Source organism: Salvia hispanica, chromosome 2 (genome assembly GCF_029641045.1).
Source record: "Salvia hispanica isolate PSC_SH4W2 chromosome 2, Shi_PSC_v1, whole genome shotgun sequence".
In the NCBI taxonomy this organism is placed as follows: domain Eukaryota; kingdom Viridiplantae; phylum Streptophyta; class Magnoliopsida; order Lamiales; family Lamiaceae; genus Salvia; species Salvia hispanica.
In genome coordinates, this window is record NC_142693.1 from 5,486,821 (window position 1) to 5,507,200 (window position 20,380).

The 20,380-nt window shown below is 33.6% G+C and overlaps 3 protein-coding genes across 3 annotated transcripts; 1 reads left to right on the plus strand and 2 right to left on the minus strand.

Annotated features, from left to right (window-relative positions):
• Positions 1-1,955: 1,955 nt before the first annotated feature.
• Positions 1,956-2,667, minus strand: LOC125198689 (PRA1 family protein D-like). Its single transcript, XM_048096997.2, has one exon. The coding sequence runs from the start codon at positions 2,609-2,611 to the stop codon at positions 2,093-2,095; it is 519 nt and encodes a 172-aa protein (XP_047952954.1). The 5' UTR covers positions 2,612-2,667; the 3' UTR covers positions 1,956-2,092.
• A 10,882-nt stretch (positions 2,668-13,549) lies between these two features.
• Positions 13,550-15,116, plus strand: ATAUX2-11 (AUX/IAA transcriptional regulator family protein). Its single transcript, XM_048103651.2, has 4 exons — positions 13,550-13,792; positions 13,875-14,077; positions 14,190-14,289; positions 14,581-15,116. Exons 1-4 carry the CDS (start codon positions 13,623-13,625, stop codon positions 14,654-14,656), a joined length of 549 nt encoding a protein of 182 aa, XP_047959608.1. The 5' UTR covers positions 13,550-13,622; the 3' UTR covers positions 14,657-15,116.
• A 2,521-nt stretch (positions 15,117-17,637) lies between these two features.
• LOC125201858 (PPR containing-like protein) lies at positions 17,638-19,817 on the minus strand. The gene is made up of 2 exons (XM_048100140.2): positions 19,680-19,817; positions 17,638-18,741 (listed from the first exon to the last, which is right to left on the minus strand). Exon 2 carries the CDS (start codon positions 18,677-18,679, stop codon positions 17,861-17,863), a length of 819 nt encoding a protein of 272 aa, XP_047956097.1. The 5' UTR covers positions 18,680-18,741; positions 19,680-19,817; the 3' UTR covers positions 17,638-17,860.
• Positions 19,818-20,380: the final 563 nt, after the last annotated feature.

Genomic DNA, 20,380 nt, shown 5'->3' on the forward strand with positions numbered 1-20,380 from the left:
TTTCTAAGTAATAAACCATATAGCCTCTGATTTCCAAGTACCAATCGCCATAAGAAATTCACACAATTGTTAAAGTTTGTGATTTATCCAATCAGCTTTAAAGACTGTGGAAAATTATAGCAATAGTTCGTGGTTTTTCTGCTAATTAACCAATTTTTGTCAAAAGTTCGTATCTAGTATAAGTAACTAATGCTCATGGTGTCTTTATAAAATGGAAAAATATCTCTTGTTATACATAAGACCCAAACTTGAACTATTGAACTATTGAACTATTGAAATTGAAGCCGGTATTTTATATTTTGAAATTGAAAATTGACTAGGACTTTGAAAACTAGTTTGAAATATCCAATTCCAGAACTTGTTAGACTGAACATTGAATTTCGGCTTGATGAGAATTCGAAAGTTAGGTTTATTGGAAAATATAGATGACTTTTAATTGCAAAAAATTGAAAAAGAGGATATTCATTTGCAACATTTAAAAAGTCACATGAAAACTAAAAATTGAGCCAACAGTTGTGGATTCAAATGACAACTAGAACCATGGAGTATTATTTGTTGAAAATATAATATACTATGAAATTTTTGTGGCACATTATTGGATATATAGATCCTGTATATTGGTATATGCATTGCATCCATACACCCATATTATACATACACATTCTGTTTCTCAAAATAACTAAAAAAATACTCTGACAATAGATACATACTTTATACTACTAACATGTTATTTTGAAGTCACAAATTATAACATTGCATAAGGATTAGACAAAGGTGACAATCTCAATTCTCAACCATGCCAAAGCCTTGGTGTATCACCTAAATACATACTCACATTGTTCCTATTAGTCAAGAATCTTGATCACACACTTAAATCAGCAAGCACCAACAAGAAATATATAGCTTAACTTATCAGAAATATCAAGAAATCTATCTATACATCTTATAGGGAAAGCAGAGATGCTATACCATTCACATTTTTTAATGCTTCAAAAAAGATGGCGTCTACGCGTCAAGCTATTCTCTGTTCACATAAAGCATTGAGCATGATAACCTCTTGCTCATTTCAACTGCATACCCAAAGTTTATGTATGCATACAGAATAGCCACGGATAAACACAAGATCAGGCTATCAGCTGGAGTTCCAACTCAGCTGCATTGGTTTATGTAAACTAATGCATTACACCATCAAATACCACTGCAAGAATGCTATCAATCTATCTATCTATCTATCTATCTACATGTAAATGAAAAAAGCTCATACATACGTGACTACGCATCTCAACTCTTGCTAACAGGCATACCACAAAAATTCAAGAGTTCGTACCAAACTCAGTTGAAGTAACACAAAAATCACAGACAAACATAAAGCCAGAAACGACAAAAGCTCGTACATATGTGACTACGCATCTCAACTCTTGCTAACTTCAACTGCATACCCAAAATTCAAGAGTTCGTACCAAACTCAGTTGAAGTAACATAAAAATCACAGACAAAAACATAAAGCCAGCTTCAGTTCCAGCTCAATACAAAGTTTATACCAAGTTGCAGGTTGTGATCCACAATTTAGAGCATGCATCTTGGCTTAGATGATGAAACAAATGAGTGAACGTTAGCAAAACTGGATGCATTGCGTTTACTCAGCTTGCATAAGCTAATGCAACTGGCAAAACTGGATGCATCTCGTTTATTCAACTTGCATAGTCTAATGCAACAGCCATAACATCTTCAAATACCTTATCAGAAACACTATAAACCTACACACATATTACTCTAAACGATACAAAGCTTGTTCGTACACATCTATCTGTTCTCTACTATTCGAAGTTCCTGATCAGTTGCAATGCTCGATACAGCGAATAAGCACCAAAATAGCACAGTTATACTCTGATCAACACAATCTCAGATTGCAAACCATTTAGATATCAACAAACAGCAAGTAAATTAAATCGATCAAAACAAAATCAAACGATTTCAGCCACAAAAAGTTGAATAAACGCAGCCTACATTAATCAAAGGTCTGACAATCAGAAGAATCGCAACACTAAACACATAATAAATCCAATCAGAACACTGAGCTACGATTCACCTCTCAAACGCTAGCGTATCCCCCTCTAGGGCTATCCACCACGTTGAGCAACGATCCATAGGGCGAATCCTCGATCGAATCCTCCGGCGCCCTCAGAACGCCGTGCACGAGCACGAGGACGGCCCCGATCAGCAAGGAGACGAACAATTTCGTCCAGACGTGGCTCCAGAAGAGCGCGCCCAAAGTGGCGACGGCGAGGAATCCGATGACGTACCTCTGATCGATGTCGTAATCGAGGATGGTGAGGGGATCGTCGCGGGCGAGGACGAGGTACAGCCAGGCGGCGAAGAGGCAGAGGAAGAAGAGAAGGGAGAGGGGGCGGGTGAGGAGGGTGAGGAGGAAGATGATGAGGGTCAGAACGACGTAGTTTGGGAGGAAATAGCGGAGATTTTGGGTGACGCGGTAGGTCGATTCGGAGAGGGAGACGGGGATGCTGAGGGCGGAGAGGTCTATGAACTGAGGCCACGGCCGGAGCATGGCGGAGCTGGTGGTGGTGACCGGTGGCTCAGCCGGAGTTGACATCTCGTGAGTCGTCTGGCTAGAGAGAGAATTAAGGGTTTGGCTGAGCCTCCAATAAGATTTTCGATTAAATTGCGTTACATTTATTTTTATAATAGTTAAATAATAAAAATAATATATTGAAAATAAGATTTTCAATTAAATTTCATTACAGTAATTTTAATATTACTCCAGTATCGCTCATTTAGTACTCAATACTCATCATATATTCATAAAAAAATGGTTCCGACTACCGACGTTTTTTTAAAAAAAAAAATAAAAAATCAGAATGAACAATGATAGATGGGTGAATTTATTCGTTCAAAGGTTCGGGATCCAATAAAACCGACGGAATGGGAAATTCAACTGGATATTGCCCCCATTATATGCTGATGGGTTCAAACGACAATTCTTTTCAAATGTTAGCATAGAATATCAACGACTACAAGTTAAGTGATATAGAGTCAATAATAAACTGGCGATGGGGCAATGGCAAGGAGTCTTGTGTTCGCAAATGGCTGAATCTGGAAGAATTATCTACTATGGCACGCATGTACATCAACGTGTCGGAAGACCTCATTCTTTGACAAGAATCGAAAAATCTTAGGATGTTTTGGAAATGGTTGCCGAGAAGTACCACGCAGCCATATCGAAGGTTACACCCATGCGTGATTTCAACATGCTACGGAAGCACTAGTCCTGATTCAGAATGATATGATCTACTTTGTTGGCATCATAGTCAACACCTAGAAGATGTGGCCTAGTGACCACAATTTTCCCAACATTGTCCAGAAATCGAAGGATTTTCTTGTTCGAGGAGTAAAGGATTTTCAAGTTCCAAGAAATATAGACATTTCTCCACCAAAGGAGCCCAAATCCAACTGTGGGTGTGAGGCTAGAAGTAATGCACTGAAGAAGGCCAAAGTCTCGGCCAACAATGACTATTTAACAAGCGAGGGAGATGCGTTTATTGACTGGAATATGAAGAAAGAAGAACCTCGCCAATTATGCCTCGTCTCCCAACACTCAAAGTTGTCCCACAAGGACAAAAACGGTGAAGAGAAAAGTGAAGATGAAGGGTTTGACGGCTCAAAGCATTGAGCCATCCCCATCCACACTTGTCTCCACTCTAAATATGGTTACTTTTTCAATGAACAACCTCATCAAAATCTCTCCAGCTTCAGTCTAATGGAGAAAGATACATCGACAATTTCTAAAATGGCTTTGCGTTGACATGATATCAAAGAAACATGTCCAGACCAAATGTAATTTTTATTTTTTAGAAATTAATTTTTTTTAACTTGTTATTTTAATAAAGTAATTTAGCTATTTATTTGGTAAATGGCCTGAACAAGCCCAACTCAACCCATATTCATTTAGTAAATGGGCTGGCCCGGGTTGAAAATAGTTTTTCTTCCCCATGAATGTTTTTGAACTTCTCATGTATTTTTGAGGTTTTTATAAATTCTATAAAAGGTCCCATGTGCATGTAGTAAATGAAATACTCCTGTTAAAATAAGATATGTATGTTCAAGTTTATTTTAGCATTTATTTTTGCAAAATTAAATCAGATAAAAGAGGATTTGAAAAAAAATAAATGGATAGAAATTTACTCTTATTAAAATTATACTCCCATAAAAAATGAGATTGAAATGATTAAAAAATGAGACCAATGATGATGAGTCTTATCTATTGGGCACTCTATTTATCGTAAAAAAGAAAAACTAAATTCAAAAACCCTTGTATTTATTACCTATAATTCAATTCAATTAACTGAATCAACTGATTTTCCAGCGGTTAACTATAACAAAATACTAGTATAACCTTTGATCATTCAAAAAATGTAATTCAAAACTTTGTAACCAATAATTTCAGACATCAAATTATCAAAATCAATAATTTCAAAATACTCCATATGATAAGTACAAACAAATCACCAAGCCCTATTCAATTGCTAACGGCTAATCATCAATGTTCGAAATAAAGTACTAATATTGATATAATCTAAACGCATGTAATAATCATGATTACCATGTGTTCCTAAACTAGCAATATTAAATGGAGTATATATACAAAAATTGTGTTCAGAAGGAGTTCTATTCTAGAATGGTCTAATCTAAAGCCCACTTGTTAGGCTCAAATAGATTTACATAAACTTTTGGTGTTTCGTGGCCCAATTGTTTTCATGCGACAGTGTTCCTTAAATGCCATATCCTTCATTAAGAATATTTTCCTCTTGTAGTTATTTAATAGCTCTCTCAGTCTCCTAAAATTAGATCGTGATGGGGCCGCACGAGTAGCTCAGCTGGTCGGAAGTAATTGAGTAATCAGAGTAGTTTCAACTAATTGTGGTGACTTCTTTTTCGCACTAGATATATGGCTACTTTTTTTGAAAAATAGACTGAGATTTACCCGCTTATTACTCTAACAGGGCGAGGGCAAGGGTAAGGGAGTGACGATCCTAATGGATGCAATCATGCAACACATATTTTAATAAAAATTGATATGAGTATTATAAGAGAAATATGAAGTGATAGTAAATTAGTAATAATTGAAAGAATGTTTTTCTAGTGAAGAAAGCATTGATCATGTGATAGAAAAATTTTGTTTTCGACAAACTAAAATAGCAAAAGAGTAATGTATTGTGCGAGTAAAGGAAGTAGTATGATTTATGAGCTATATTGTTAGAAGCCATATATCATCCTCCATAAAATGCTAGAAATCATTCTTTATTAAACTCCCTTTTCACATCATTATCTGGATTTGGCATATTTAAATTGTTTCCTACTATTAAAAGTTATAGTATTAAATGCGGAATTATATTTATATCAATAGTATATTTTAATGTATATAATTTGAATGGTGTTGGGAAAGTAGACGTGGGCAAAGTAGCAACTGGGAAAATAGTATGGCTGTATTTGTTAAAATGACAACCTGATATCACAAGGCAATTTCATCTTGCTTGTTTTATGTTCCTATATATCTCACAAATAGGGCCCGCGATTCTGCTCGGATGCTACACCCTCATTTCATTCTGGGCCCGGCCTTTTTAGACTACGACTGTCTATAGTTGAGATTCGAGATATTCACTCGTGAGTTGTTCCATATTTAAATTGTAAAGTAGAAAAAAAGTAATTTAAATATTCAATTATCGATCTAGGGGGTGTGATCAATTGCTAACTTTCTTAAGTTGCTAACTCATCAACGCAGTGTATTAAAAATGTCAACATGATGACATTAAAATGTCAACACATAATTTTGTTGAACTTCAATATAATGAGTTGATATTATATGCTGACATTTTAATGTCACCGTGTTGACATTTTTAATACACTGCATTGATGAGTTAGCAGAGTTAGCAACTTAAATAGTTAGCAATATAACACACCCCTATGGATCTATTTAGTTAAAAATGATAGTATCTCATTTACTTTTTTCGACCTACTGAGTAGAGGGAAGAAACGTCTTATCAACTGAGCAATATATAGGGTTTCTGTGTGAACAATGAATGCAGGTTTGGTGAGTTAATTAGTGCGTGGGGTGTAATTGAAATACGAGCACATGAATTGATTTTTGAGAATAATATCTTATATATTACACATGGACTTGGTAAACTGCATCAATATAAATGGTGGGATTTTTGTGGCCCAACAGAGATTTAAATCTGGAAATGTATAATGAATTGAGTAGGGAATACCCACGGATTTATTGAAACAAAAATATGATAATTTTATATGTTGTCTCATCCAACATATCACAATTGACAATCTTTGTATTGTCTGAGTGCATTCACTGGAGAAGAACAGTGTTCTATATACTCCGTCCACAATAGGAGTCCACGTTTGATCCGCCACGGATTTTAAGAAATGTAAATGAAAGTGAATTGAAAAATATGAATAAAATGATTTAGTGGAATGTGGAGCCTATTAACCATTTATAGTAAAAGTAAAAGTGGACTCTTATCGTGAGACGGAGGTAGTAATATTTTTCACCATATATACAATCATGTCCAACAAACTAAACCATACAAAACTAAACAAGAAGCAATCAAGCAAAAGTTCAAGAGATGCACCCTCTAACAAAAAGTTGGAACCAAAATAAAACACTCTTCATCGACAAAAGCCATGTAATAACAACTTACCACGAAAGGAAAAATGAGTTAAATGTCACCGTTGCATCAACCATGAGGAAGATAATTGGTTCTTCGATTATGTCACGACCATCTTCTAACTTTAACTAAGTCATCGCACATTTGCCAGGTGAAACAGGAAATTCCATATGTCAACCTTTAGTCCACGATCCTAACCTCTAAATAATAATTAAGACTCACCTTGAAATCACGGTTCAATTCCATATTGTGGAATATTACTTTATTCTTGAGCCATCAGATGAACCATGAAATCACATAGAATTAAGAACTCCAAATTTTGTTGTCAAAACTCATGAACAGTGTATTCATGTCATGAGGAAGCAAGATACTAGATCCTTAGGAGAGAAAAATATGATATTCCAACAATTCCATCCAAACTACCCCAAGTTACTAGAAAACCTGCATCCAAAAATGATGTAGTGGACCTTTTAGGCTCTTTCCTATACAAAACATAGCCTATCTTGAATATTAGTGCAATAAAATCTGAAGAGTCTTTCCTTGATGTTTAGTCTGCCTTGTAAGATAAACCAAACTAGAAGTCTCACACGCTAGAGCCACATTTCTCCATGCAAACTACTCGTGATAATCTCAATTGTGTTTGTATCTATAGTGAAAATGATCTATTCTCTTTTGAAACTTCCTAAATTGAAATTCGAGATTATATTTATTATTATTAAATATTTATGTAAATTATCGAACATTGTCATTAGTACTTACCGAATTCATTTCTACAAAAATATAAAACTAGTTAAATTTATATTAACATTCATAGTACTATATAACTTATTTTAACGACAGCCTTTTTTTGTTATCACGCAGTCTAAATGTAAAGGAAAATTAAAGGTTTTTTGCTATTGATGTAAAAGGAAGACATGAATATAATATCGCCAAATTTTCTTATTTTATTTGATAGATCAAATATGTGAGATTTCTTGTCACCTCAACCTTAAACCAGATACTATTTCTCTTTTGGACTTGTCTATGTGCTAACAAGAATGATACTGGTCTTAAAAAGAAGGCTGACTAGTAATGTCACATTAAGCATGCAAACAATTCTTGCATTTAAATTCTGGTCTTCTAGAGCCACTTGTGTATAAAAAGTTGTATTAATGATCGAACTTACCCTAATATATTTAGTGATTTTTTTCAACTGTATTAGTCCTTCTGTCCCCCGTATAAGTGAAACATTTCTTACTTTAGATAGAACGTTCCGAAAAACTATACGAGTGGCTTATGGTAAGACGGAGGAAATAATGGGTATGAAATTTTATCTCAATTTGTTAACTAATGTATAAATTGAATTTTGTGTTGTCAATTTCATGAATTATTTTTGTATCATACTACCAAATGTATAACAATATTGCAATATTTTAAAAATAATTTAATTTGCCAAATAGTTAAAAGATCGTTATTTAATTTAAAATTAATAATTTAATAGTCAATTGAGTCAATTGGATTTCAAGAAAACACCAAAAAAAGATGTCAATATCAGCAGGTGCATTTATGCAGCCTTTCGTTTTTGTCGCGCAATTAAGATTGGGCAGAAATATGTCTCATCTAAAACCACAAATGAAATTGTGGACAAGAATAAACTAGCTTTGAATTTGCTGAAAATGTTTTAAATTTGTTTGTTGTGCATCACTCTCCAATCTCTCTCTCATACACAATTTTTAGGATAAGATTAATGCTAAAAGTATTTTATCATCACAATTAAAAATATTGTATTGAATCTATACAAGTAATGTATATATGTATATTGAATTTATTTCGAAAAATGAAATGGATGATGTTGCACTTATTCAACAAGAATAAGTGCAAATTAGTGGATGATAAATGCCTAAATGAATCTTATCTCAAATCTATGAAGGATTCAAAGGAATTAGTATCTTACTATTACTAATTATTTTTATAATCCATGCATATTGCACTATTGTCCCTAAATTATATGTATATAATAAGTATATAAATAATGACTAATCAAATTTTCTAATAGAAGGTTCTTTTCTAACAAATAAAACTATATAATTATGCATATAATATAATGTGTTATTATTATTCTTGCAATAATGGGAATCCAATAAATTCTAATTGACGTGCAACTAATTAAGGCATAGACAAAAGAACAGCTAGAATGTTAATTAATCTGTATTCTCAATTTGTCTGATTGTTGACATTAAATTTCCATCATATGACAACTACGATTTTGCTATACTAATTAGGCTAGGTGTCTTGTATGCATTGGTACCATGAATTTAACCAATTTCAAGATATAATATACTACTATATCTGTAAATATATTATGCAATTCCTAATCTAGGTATAAATGCAGAAATTCGATATAAATATGCACGTGAAATGAGAAATTTTATAATCTCAAATAAAAGCCATTTGACAATACTCATCGAGCTCTAAGTCTCCAAGTGAATTAAATTGAAAATATCAAATTATCAATTAATACTATAATAATTCGAAATGAGTAGTGAAGCTTTCATATGTTTGTTTTACCAGAGTTTCTTTGTAAGATGATTATAATGCATAGCATAATTTTTTTAAGGAATAATCTTGATTCAATTATGAATCTAATTATATTCAATGTCTATCATAAAATTAATTCAATCTAATCCGATGTCTAACACTATATCATTAAAACAAGGTTCTGCCCCTGTTTTAGTGGCACCATTGTGGGCCATAATAATATTAGTATTTAACAAAAATAAATTTGATCATAGATACTTTGAACTAAGTATATTAAGAAAGACCGTCACTTATAAATATTTTTAATAGTTTTGGGTCATAATTTATTTCAATTGCAATAAAAGAAAGATAGATTCTCTGCACTCTTGTAAATTGTAATCATTTTGAACCTGACAAGGAGAGGGAATAAATAAATGAAAAAGAGTAGTAATTGTTCCTCAAAGATCGGACACAAAACGGTATCTTTATACATTAATCACCTTTATTTTTCTTAATTGTCGAAGAAATGCCTTTTATAATAGTGGAAGTTATTCCGTGCTACCAAAGTTATTTCTTGATTAAATTAATCTAATTCAAATTTAAAGAAATGCTTGCGAAATAATTATGTTGGGGAATAAAGATTTTGCATGTTGCTGGATTATTTATTCAGGTTGAACAACATTTCCTTTGCACCGCGCTTAATTATGAGATTCCTGCATTAATTGTCCTATAATAAAATTAATCACCGATGAATGAAATGGAAAACATAATAAATTTTAAAACTAAAGTCAACTAAGATGAATATATATTTATATGTTCGTGTTAAAATGACAACCCTTCTTAAAGTGATACCGGACATCATTTATATAACAATATTATAAACGCTACACAACAATATTCAATACGCTACACAACAATCTATAGATTGCTGTTTAGCGTGTTGGATATTGCTGTACAAGAAAAATTGTTATATAGTGTACAACATATTGTTGGCCGTCTTTTTTAACTTTTTTTTTCTTTTTTTTTTTTTTGCCACATAGCAGCTTATTATTTGTCCACGTGTACAAATGATTGGCTAGAAATGGTGGTATGATGTTATTTTAAGAGGTGGTGGCACCCTAACATGCCCCTTTATTTAGATATTTAATGGTGGATTTAATATAAAGTAAGACACGATAAAAAAAAAAAATATCACCTGATATCAAAAGGCATATGTGATAGGGTGACCGTCGACAATAAATGACAGACGAAGGACATGAGTTAATCCAATCTCAAGAGTTTGGGGTAGAATTGCTGCATTGTGGATTGACGATACTGATTTAATGGAGTTTATGCCGAGATGAGATCGATTGATTAGTAGTATGATATAAGGATGTAAGGGATTCTAGAAGCGTAATTAGTGATAATCACATCACATTGTGTCGTTTAATACTATAAGTTTGTTTTGTAACATTAGAATATATATTTGCATAAGAAACAAACAATGCATTGTACCTAGCTTTGTACAAATCAAGGAAATTGTCTCTATTCTGTTTTATTACTTTATTTATTTGATCGCCTTAGTCAAACAATACAAATTCGTCGTCAATGACGTAATCACTTATATGAAAAGAGATTTTTTTTAATTTACTTATTTACTTATATTTATATTCACAATATTTCACAAGGGGCATTTGAGCTTTTACCCTAAATTAAAATGGTGTCAATTTTAACTTGAAAGTGATATTCAATTTTAGAAAGTATGGCTGCAAACACAAAAATGTGGCTGCTAATGTAGATGACACGACATTATCTTACGTTTGAAGCAAATACATAAGTATTAGCCTGATATATCGTCTTCATGAAAACAACCCAATAAATCATTAATATATACTTTAAAAATCTTTTAATTGCACATATATATCATTCAGAAATCATGACCCACTATTGCATTACTAGTATTTGCTTATGATGAACACTTTTTAATCTTTCTTTTGAAAAATTCTTATTTAGTCGTTTTACGAAAATTTGGAAAGTATTAATTTTAGTTGCAATGCCCTATTACTTAACTTCTACTTAGGTACTGAATTTAGTTGCACCCTTCAAATAAAAAATTGAGTCACACTACCATAGAGATTATATTCTGAAACATCAAGGAAAATACCTTACCACCAATCTCCATAATGGTTTAGTTGTAAAAAGAATTAAAATAATTATAAAAGAACATTTGTGCCTATAAAAAGAATTAAAATATAAACGGTTGGTGTTTGAATGTTTCTTATCCATTCGGACAATTTTGCGAGGACTTACCTAAAATCAGAAGATGGTCAAGACACAATTGAAGAGTCAATTATCTTCTTGTTGGTTAATGTGAAGATGATTATCCGACTCGTCCCCTTTATCCAAGTGAGTGTAACGCTTCAGCTTTGCGCTGCTGATGATTGTTTCATTTGTTGGTATTTGGTGTCCTTTTAGTTTGGTGGGCGCTGTGTTGATACCTTTGAGTTAAAAAAAAAAATACAAACGAAAGAAATTAACAAATTCAATAAGACAAACCATTTCCAACATCAAGCTTAATTAGTTGAAATTAAAATCATGACGAAACAACAAAGGAGATAAAATTAAATAAAAAGATCTCAACTACTCTACTACATGACTCAACTACCAAACTCACCCACATAACAAAAATTGAGCAAAATCACACACTTGAAAGTACCACTAAACACAACAATAAAGGATCTACTTGAATAATATAGTATAATTATTGTTTTTTTTTTTTTTTTCTAGTTTTGATCGGATAGCTTGTCACAAAAATATCTTGATTGGACAAAGTAATAGTAGTACTACATAAATATTTCCCAATATCACAAATCAATGATAGCCATAGCAATTTCTACAAATGTATGAAAATAATTATTCCACGCAGTCAATATTGAAGTGTTTCACATTCTTGATACAAAGTAACATGAATTATTTTGGTCAAAAAAGTACTTTCAAAAGCAATTTTGGCCAAACAATTTCTTTTTCACCACCGTAGACAACACCCAACCATGGCGTAATAATTTTAATAATTATTTTAATAAAAATCGAAAAGCATTTTAATAATTTTATATTAATAAGTTTAATAACTTTTCTTATCCTCCCATGTCCAAAACCATAACATGTCTCCAATTTACATTTATTTTTAAACAAAATCCAAAATTTACATTTTTCTTGTAAATATCATAAAATTAGGAATTCAACTTTTTACTATATTTTTCATTTCATTTGCTCTTACATTTATTTTAACTAGGTAGGTACAATTCGATTTCATAACATAATTATTCATGTATCACGATCAACTTTTTACTATATATTTTATCCTAAACACCAGTAATGAAACCACAAAGCATATCATACATTAAATATTAGTAGTTGTTTCACCATTTACATTTTAAAATCATCTTCATTTTATATTAATCTTCAATTTATATTTACTCTCTCCGTTCCATTTAAAATGTTCATCTTTCCTTTTCAATTTGTCACATCAAAATATCCACTTTCTATATTTAAAATTAAATCCCTCTCTCATCTATCCTCGTTAGAGTATTCAATCACTTTTTCCACTCTATCTTATCACGAACAAACTATTCCACCTAAAACTCCGTACAACTTAAGTATATGCTCATCTTGAGTGGGACGGAGGTAGACCTGCCCAAGGTTTACTGAACCGACGGTTAAAACCGAAACCGTAACCGCCAGTTACGGTTCCGAATCGAAACCGTGAGAATTTACCTTAACCGAAACCGTCGATTTTTGAACCGTGGTTTGGTTCAGGTTCAAAAATTTTCGAACCGAAACCGTGAAAAACCGTCGGAAAACCGTGAAATCAAGCCGGAACCGCAAAAAAAACGACGGTTCGAAACCGTGGAAAAACGTAAAAAACCGTTAGAAAACCGCCGATTTGGAACCGAAACCGGCGGTTTTGGAACCGGAACCGTAACCACTAAACACCCTTGCGGTTCGGTTCCGGTTCAACAATTTCCAAAACCAGAACCGGCGGTTCCGAATCGTAACCGCCGGTTCCTGAACCGTGGGCACCTCTAGACGGAGGGAGTACTTATGGTTATCCGACCCACCTCGGCAACCCCCGCAATGCCTACCCGCACCCTGTAGCCCCGATCCGGCTACATTTTTCGCACCGTAGCGGGGTTCCCTTGCTCATAATTTTAACCCTAAAATTTTAATAAGGAGAATGAATGTTCACATGGGTGCACCTCCACCCCCAAAAAAAGTCTTCCATCTAGGTGGCCGCGCTTGTCCCCTCCTCCCTCGACATCCCCAACCACCTTTGCTTATATATCTCTTCTCCTCTCCCACTTCCCTCATCTCTCCCTCTTCAACCACCAATCCTTCTTAATTCAATTCCAATTCCAATTCCAATTCCAATTCCAATTCACTCGCACAATCATCATGCCTGCCGATCTAAATCTCCGATTAGGCCTCCCCGGCTCCGACCAATCCGATGCCGACGCCGCCAAGAGCAACAAGAGATCCTCCCCCGAGACGGCGGAGGACACCGCCTCCAACGGCGTCCCCGCCGCCAAGTCCGCCGACGACCACGAAACTGCACCCGCGCCAAAGTAATTAATTTAAAAAATATGTATACTGACTAGTTCGACATTGAATACAATCCTGTATACTGATATATGTATGGATGTGCAGAGCGCAGATAGTCGGGTGGCCTCCAGTGAAGTCGTACCGGAAGAGCACGGTGGCAGCAGCGAAGAAGGCAGAGACGGAGAGTGGGATGTATGTGAAAGTGAGCATGGATGGAGCTCCTTATCTTAGAAAGATTGATATCAAGCTTTACAATGGCTATTCCCATCTTCTCACTGCTTTGGAAGACATGTTCAAGCTCTCTATAGGTATTTCATAAAAATTACCTCTACTTTTTGTTGCATATTTGTTTGAATTTGATTACAACTCTATTCATATTTCATTAATTTATTAATTTAAATTAAATAAACTTTTGATTAGGTGAATATTCAGAGAGGGAAGGGTACAAAGGGTCAGAATATGCTCCAGCCTATGAGGATAAAGATGGAGATTTGATGCTTGTTGGAGATGTTCCATGGGAGTAAGTTCTTTCTCTATTACTGTGTTGACATTTTTTGTTACTATTATTTTATCATCTGTTGATATTTTTTAATGGTCCAAATTATAGTTTGAAGTTTGTACAATATTTAGAGTTTGCATTTACCTTTTGGAAATTCAGATTTTTAAAATACAGAAGTCAATTTTAGGTCATCTTTTATAAAATGAGCTAAAATGAACTGAAATATGACTGGTTCTGTGTTCTGTAATAAGATTGAGTTTTGCATATATCAAATGAACGTGCATGCTAATGATGACGCGGATTTATTTGCAGGATGTTCATGTCGTCTTGCAAGAGACTGAGAATCATGAGGGGAGCGGACGCGAGAGGATTGGGTTGTGCTCAGTAGTTCTTGGTCGTCGTGCTGTTGTTGTTGTCGTCGTCGTCATATATATATAGATATATGTGTGAAGAAATGAAGGAGGAAGATGATGATCTGAGAGGAACAGATGAATCATCGAAGTTGGGATGTGGAAGAATTGATTAATCTAGATTTTGAGATTAATTGATTCCCATGTATTCATTCAAACAGTTTTTTTTAGCTTCCAAATATATATATGCCTCGTTTGAGAGGCTGAACTGGATTATATAAATATATATGTACTCCTAGTAATTAAATTACAGTGTTTTATTTAGAGTGTGAAAACCTCGGTGGTTTTCGAATTTGTGTTTTTGAATTTTGCTTAGTTGTAATAAATGTGTGAAGCCAAAAGAAAATACTATACTTAGGCGTAGAACAATACACATTTTATATATCTTCATTGTTTCAATTTGGGTTTGTGTATTTCATTCTGATTATCTTTGACCGATTTTGTTGCTCAATTCGATTTGGTTTTTCTTGAATATAATAATCATGTTTCTATTTTACATGTAATGTTATTATCCACAATATTTATAGATTGATGCAAAAATAGATAAATCTTTTAATGTTTTTCTGACGTTTATATATATAATTTAATTTTTAACTATTATTATTATTATATTATTATTATTATTATTATTATTATTATTATTATTAATTATTATAATTGTTATCTCTATAAGCACTGTTTGTGTTGACCATAATAATTAGTATCACCTCCCACGGTAATAAGTCCACTGAATTAGTTCGTGATACATCATGTATTGGAGGAATATTTTTGATAATATACTATCTAAAATTGTGTGCGAAAATTTGTTATTTAAATGTTAGGCTACTTTACAGAAGAGAGAACTATATTTTACTCCCTAAACATTGAACTAATATCATCTATCTATTGTTTTTATTCTTTATAAATGTCATCAGAAATCTCTAGATATTGATATCATTGAAATAACTTTTGTAATTTTTAAAAAAAATTTAACTAGAATACCCCCAACCTATAAGAGTTATGTCTTTTTCATGAAAGAAAAAACCTCACTTCCGTTGTACTTGGTTCATATGGCAAATAATTGCTCGTCACGCCACATTTTTAAAGAAAATTAAATGAATCAAAGTGACGGTTCTCTCTCCTAGAGAAATAAATAGTCCTTATAGTCTAGAGTTTTCTTCGACGTCCAAAAAATGAAAAAGTACTTTTAGTAATATTATATCAATATCTATAAACGTCTAATAATGTTTCTAAAGAATAGAGACCACAGACTATATCATTGCAATGTTTAGGAACTAAAAATATAAATTTCTCTTTAAATTGGAACGATATTTAAGATCTGCCCTACCTAATTACATATGCATAGAGGAAGAATTAATCGGCATTATAATATTTGAGACAAAACTAAAACAAAAATATTCTTAATTTGTTAGGTTAATGGCCTCGACCCTAGGCCTGTTAGATTTAGCATAGAAAAATGGACCTTTAATATTGTTTATGGTAAATAAAATATAAAAATATTCTCAATAAAGCTAGATCATCATCTCACAGCAACATTAAAGAACAAGATCAAGAAAAAAAATTCCATGTAGTACTATAATGTGTGTGGGAGAGAATCCAAAGTAGTTCCAAATGAAAAACAATCTTTTTGCAAAGAAGAAAATATTTTGTGCTTTGTGGACTTTTGAATATTTAATTCATGGTGCATATACTATAAGATTTGGAGTACAAATTTGGAGCCCTGTGCTACAAAAGCTATGCACATTTTTATTTTATTTTTATGAAAAGATGGTTTTGTATAAATAAATATATTTTGTATCTTTGAGATATGTGTCATAATTTTGTTAATCAGAGGTTCATTGAACTAGAGAACAATATACATGTTAGGAGTATAGAGTGTAATAGTGTTACATGTTTCAACTTTGGAAAACAAACCGACACAAGCTAAGATTATGGTTCCAAAATTCTTAGCTTCAAATCTTTATATAGGAAAAATAATGCAAGTGTGAATAATGCACTCTTTGGGTGTTTGTACATAGATGATTGTTTAAAATAAAGTAGCATATAGATGTGACAATTGGGATTCATGCATCATAGGATGTGGTTTTATTTTGAGGCTTGACCTATTCACCCCACTTAGTTATTGCATGTTCCCTTTGATCTAAATGAAATATTTGATTTGGTATGATTTGGATTTTTTTACTTCAAAAGTTAGTTATTTTAAATGAATTCAAACCCAATCAAAATCCATATACTAGTAATATTAAATTTATTTAAATGATTCCATTCTAATTCACACACATCAAATGATCTTTATAGTCACCGGATCATAATGCAATTAATTTCGATCGATTAATGTCAATTATGTTGGAATCACTTTGAAATTTGTACTGAGCTTCAAAATAGGCTGTGAAATTCAGACACCTAATATTGTTTAAAGGGTGAAATAATCATTTTATTGCTTTTCTGACTTCATTTTTAATACCCATAATTTCATTTTATTTTGTTTGTTTTACATTGCTAGGATTAACTGTCATATTTACCTTCATAAAAACTCATTCTCCAATGAAAAAAGTATTCGAGAGGATATTATACCTTCCTCATTTTTGAAGATGCATATTTATCTTTTCTCCATATAAAAGATGAATATGGTAGTAGTTACTTTTATTTACCTTTTTCAGATTGCCTTTTTGTAAAATAAGAAATATACATTCTCAATTTACCTCTTTTCTTTGGAGGGAACTTCATAGAGTATTTTGTTATCAAACAAATCATTTCTGTGTTTTCTTTAATACTTCGTTCATTCATTCCTATGACACATTGATCTCGTACTTGTTTTGGTAGATTGCAATGAATAATTTGGTCAATGGCCTTTTAAGTAAGGACCAAATTTCATTCATTTTTCGATTGTACCATTCCAATTATTTGGTATAGAAATACTAATAACATGGATGTGGTGTCAAAGTTCAACCAAGGGGGAGAAAGAAAAACTAGTGCCACTTGCACTGAATGAGAATTTCTGATTTGGTAAAGGAGAATACAAGAACAAAACAACTGATCCAAAGTTCCTAGATAATTTCTCAAAGATATGATCAAAGAGTATACAAAAATCAAAGATATGATCAAAATAGGGAAATTTCTCACACAATTAAAGAGTGGACCATCATCAATTGGCCTAATTACAATGGGCATCATACCTCAACTCACCCTTTTTGGCTTGGTCTAGCTTTCTTGGGAGAATCACTGCGGCTGATTTTCTTTCTAGAAGATTCAACAAACAGATTCTTGTACTTCTCCATTACTCTTTCCTTCTCCTCAGGCAACCCCAGCAGCTCGTATGCATTGCTCACTTTCCTAACTATAGATTTCTCTGGTGGCTTACGGTCAAAAGACTCGAGGCCCTTGAATAGTGTCACGAGCTCATTGAACATCTTGTTCCTGTAATACATCGAGATCACAAGCTTGCACAGTTTCCACGGAACCGAATGCAGATCAAAAGCGAGTTTCTTCTTCCAAATATCTTGCGCTTCCTCAACCCGATTATCCATATCCAAGGCATGAATCAGCTGGCCGTATGTCCCGTTGGTGGTGCCCTGTCCCTTGCTTAGCATCCACTTGATAACCTGAACTACCCTGTGCCACTGCTGCTCTTTCTCAAGAGCGAGTAATACGTTCTTCAGCGCCCCAATTGGGAAGTCCTGTTCCCACGCAACCCAAGCATCGAGGGCGCTGTACACGGCTTCTTTGCTATCTGGGAGATCCATAAGTGTGGCCACAAGAAAGCTGTTTTTTTCCTTTCTTGGAACGTTCTCTCCTATTTGGCAACGGGGCACACTCCCCATGCCTTTGATCCGATTCTGAGACGTGAAATGGCTTATGTCCTCCGTTGATTCTTCATTCTTTTGGTTAGAGATTGTGGAGTATCGCATGGCATTGTAACAAGAAGAGAGGGACTCGGCTCTTTCAACATTGACTCTGTTTAACTGCTTGGCCAGTCTTGTTACAAAGGCTATTCTTGACATTGGTATTGACTTGATACTGACTACGGACTAACAACTGCTGATCAGCTTATGTAATGCAAAATCTGGAATTTGGGAAAATGTTTTTAGAAACGATAATCAAACTTTAAAGCAGAGAAACAATCTGTTTCCCTAGCTCCCGGAGAGGGAAGAAAGTGCTAATGGGGGCAGCAGAGAACAGGCAAACATATACGTTCGAATTCCTGATGCAGAGAAAGCTCCCCAACTATGTGTTTCGCCATTTTGATAATGAAGGGATTAGCATACTTCGCCTCGCTGCAAAGCTGGGAGCGAACCAACCATGGCACATTCATTCCCGGTGCTGCTCTACAGATGCAATGGGAGATCGAAGGGTACAAGGTACTATATCATTACCATAACTTCTCCTAAAGTAATGCTACAACCCCAATGTATCGGATGCTTATCAACAAACCCGTTCAACCAAATCTTTCGATAAAAGAAATATTTTTTAATACTTGATCAGTGACCCTTTTCAACCTAAAAGGGGAGACGAGAAAGAAAGAAAGAAAAAGTAACAGGACAGATGTGATATCATTCCAACTGTCGCCAATCAGTTGAATTAAAATGAATAAAGCACAAATCAAGAATCACCAAACTCAAATTAATCTAATCCACACAAATTCATGACTAACTCGCTACTTGGAAGAGCATGGTTGAACTCTGCCTCAACACTGAATATTATCTATGCTGAATAATCAGTAAATAGGAACCAATGATTTTTTTCAAGGATTTCTGCAGTTTCTGGCAGCATAATCAGCTAGGCATTTGATCGAACAGCTAATATGCACACTGAACAACACCCATATTGAACGGCTGGCTTCTCCATTTCAACTCAATAATACAACACAAGTAATTATGAACAAACGATATTAACAGCAGTACATGTACCACACAATTATCAAAGGAATAAAAGGAAAGAAACAACGAAAAGAAAAGGGTTTTCAGTTGTTAAGCGTTGAAGGGTCTCAATTTTTGAAGTTACCTCTTTCACCAATTCGTCTCTTCCGTCAGCGTATGAATCATTCGCCAATCTTACCCCACAGCAAAACCCACCCGCCCAAAAGCGCAGAGCTCTCTTTGCTATGCCGCTGCAACCATTTTTTTTTTGTTAATAAGAAAAATTATTAATTTATTGTTCTATTTTGATATTTTTCTTCGGTTTATTATTAGTATTACATGTACTAATAATTTAATGGTTATTTATTTATATATTTTTCTGTTTCAGTTCTTAGTTACTGAACATGTTTATTATAAATAAGTTTAGTTATTAGATGATTAGATTTTGATTTAATTGCTTTTCGGTATATTTATTAAATTAAGAACATCACTCTCTACTTTTTCTTACTCTTACTTTATCCTCTCTCTCCACTTAACTGATAAAACAACACTACATAAAATTTAGGATAGAAAAAAGAATGATCCACATAAAGTGGGATGAACTATGGAGGGAGTAATACACTATCTTGATATTTATCTAATCGACCCATTTTACTTAATCGAATAGATACAGATAAATGTCCTTTTTTTCAAAAATAAATTAAATATTTTGTACCAATAACCGATATGTATGAAATATGTTGCGGACAGGTGAAAGTTGAGATGGCGGTAAGTCATTATGGCTCTTATGCATTGGGCGACACACGAGCTACAATGGGCCGGACTAAGGGTAGTGACCATGCATGG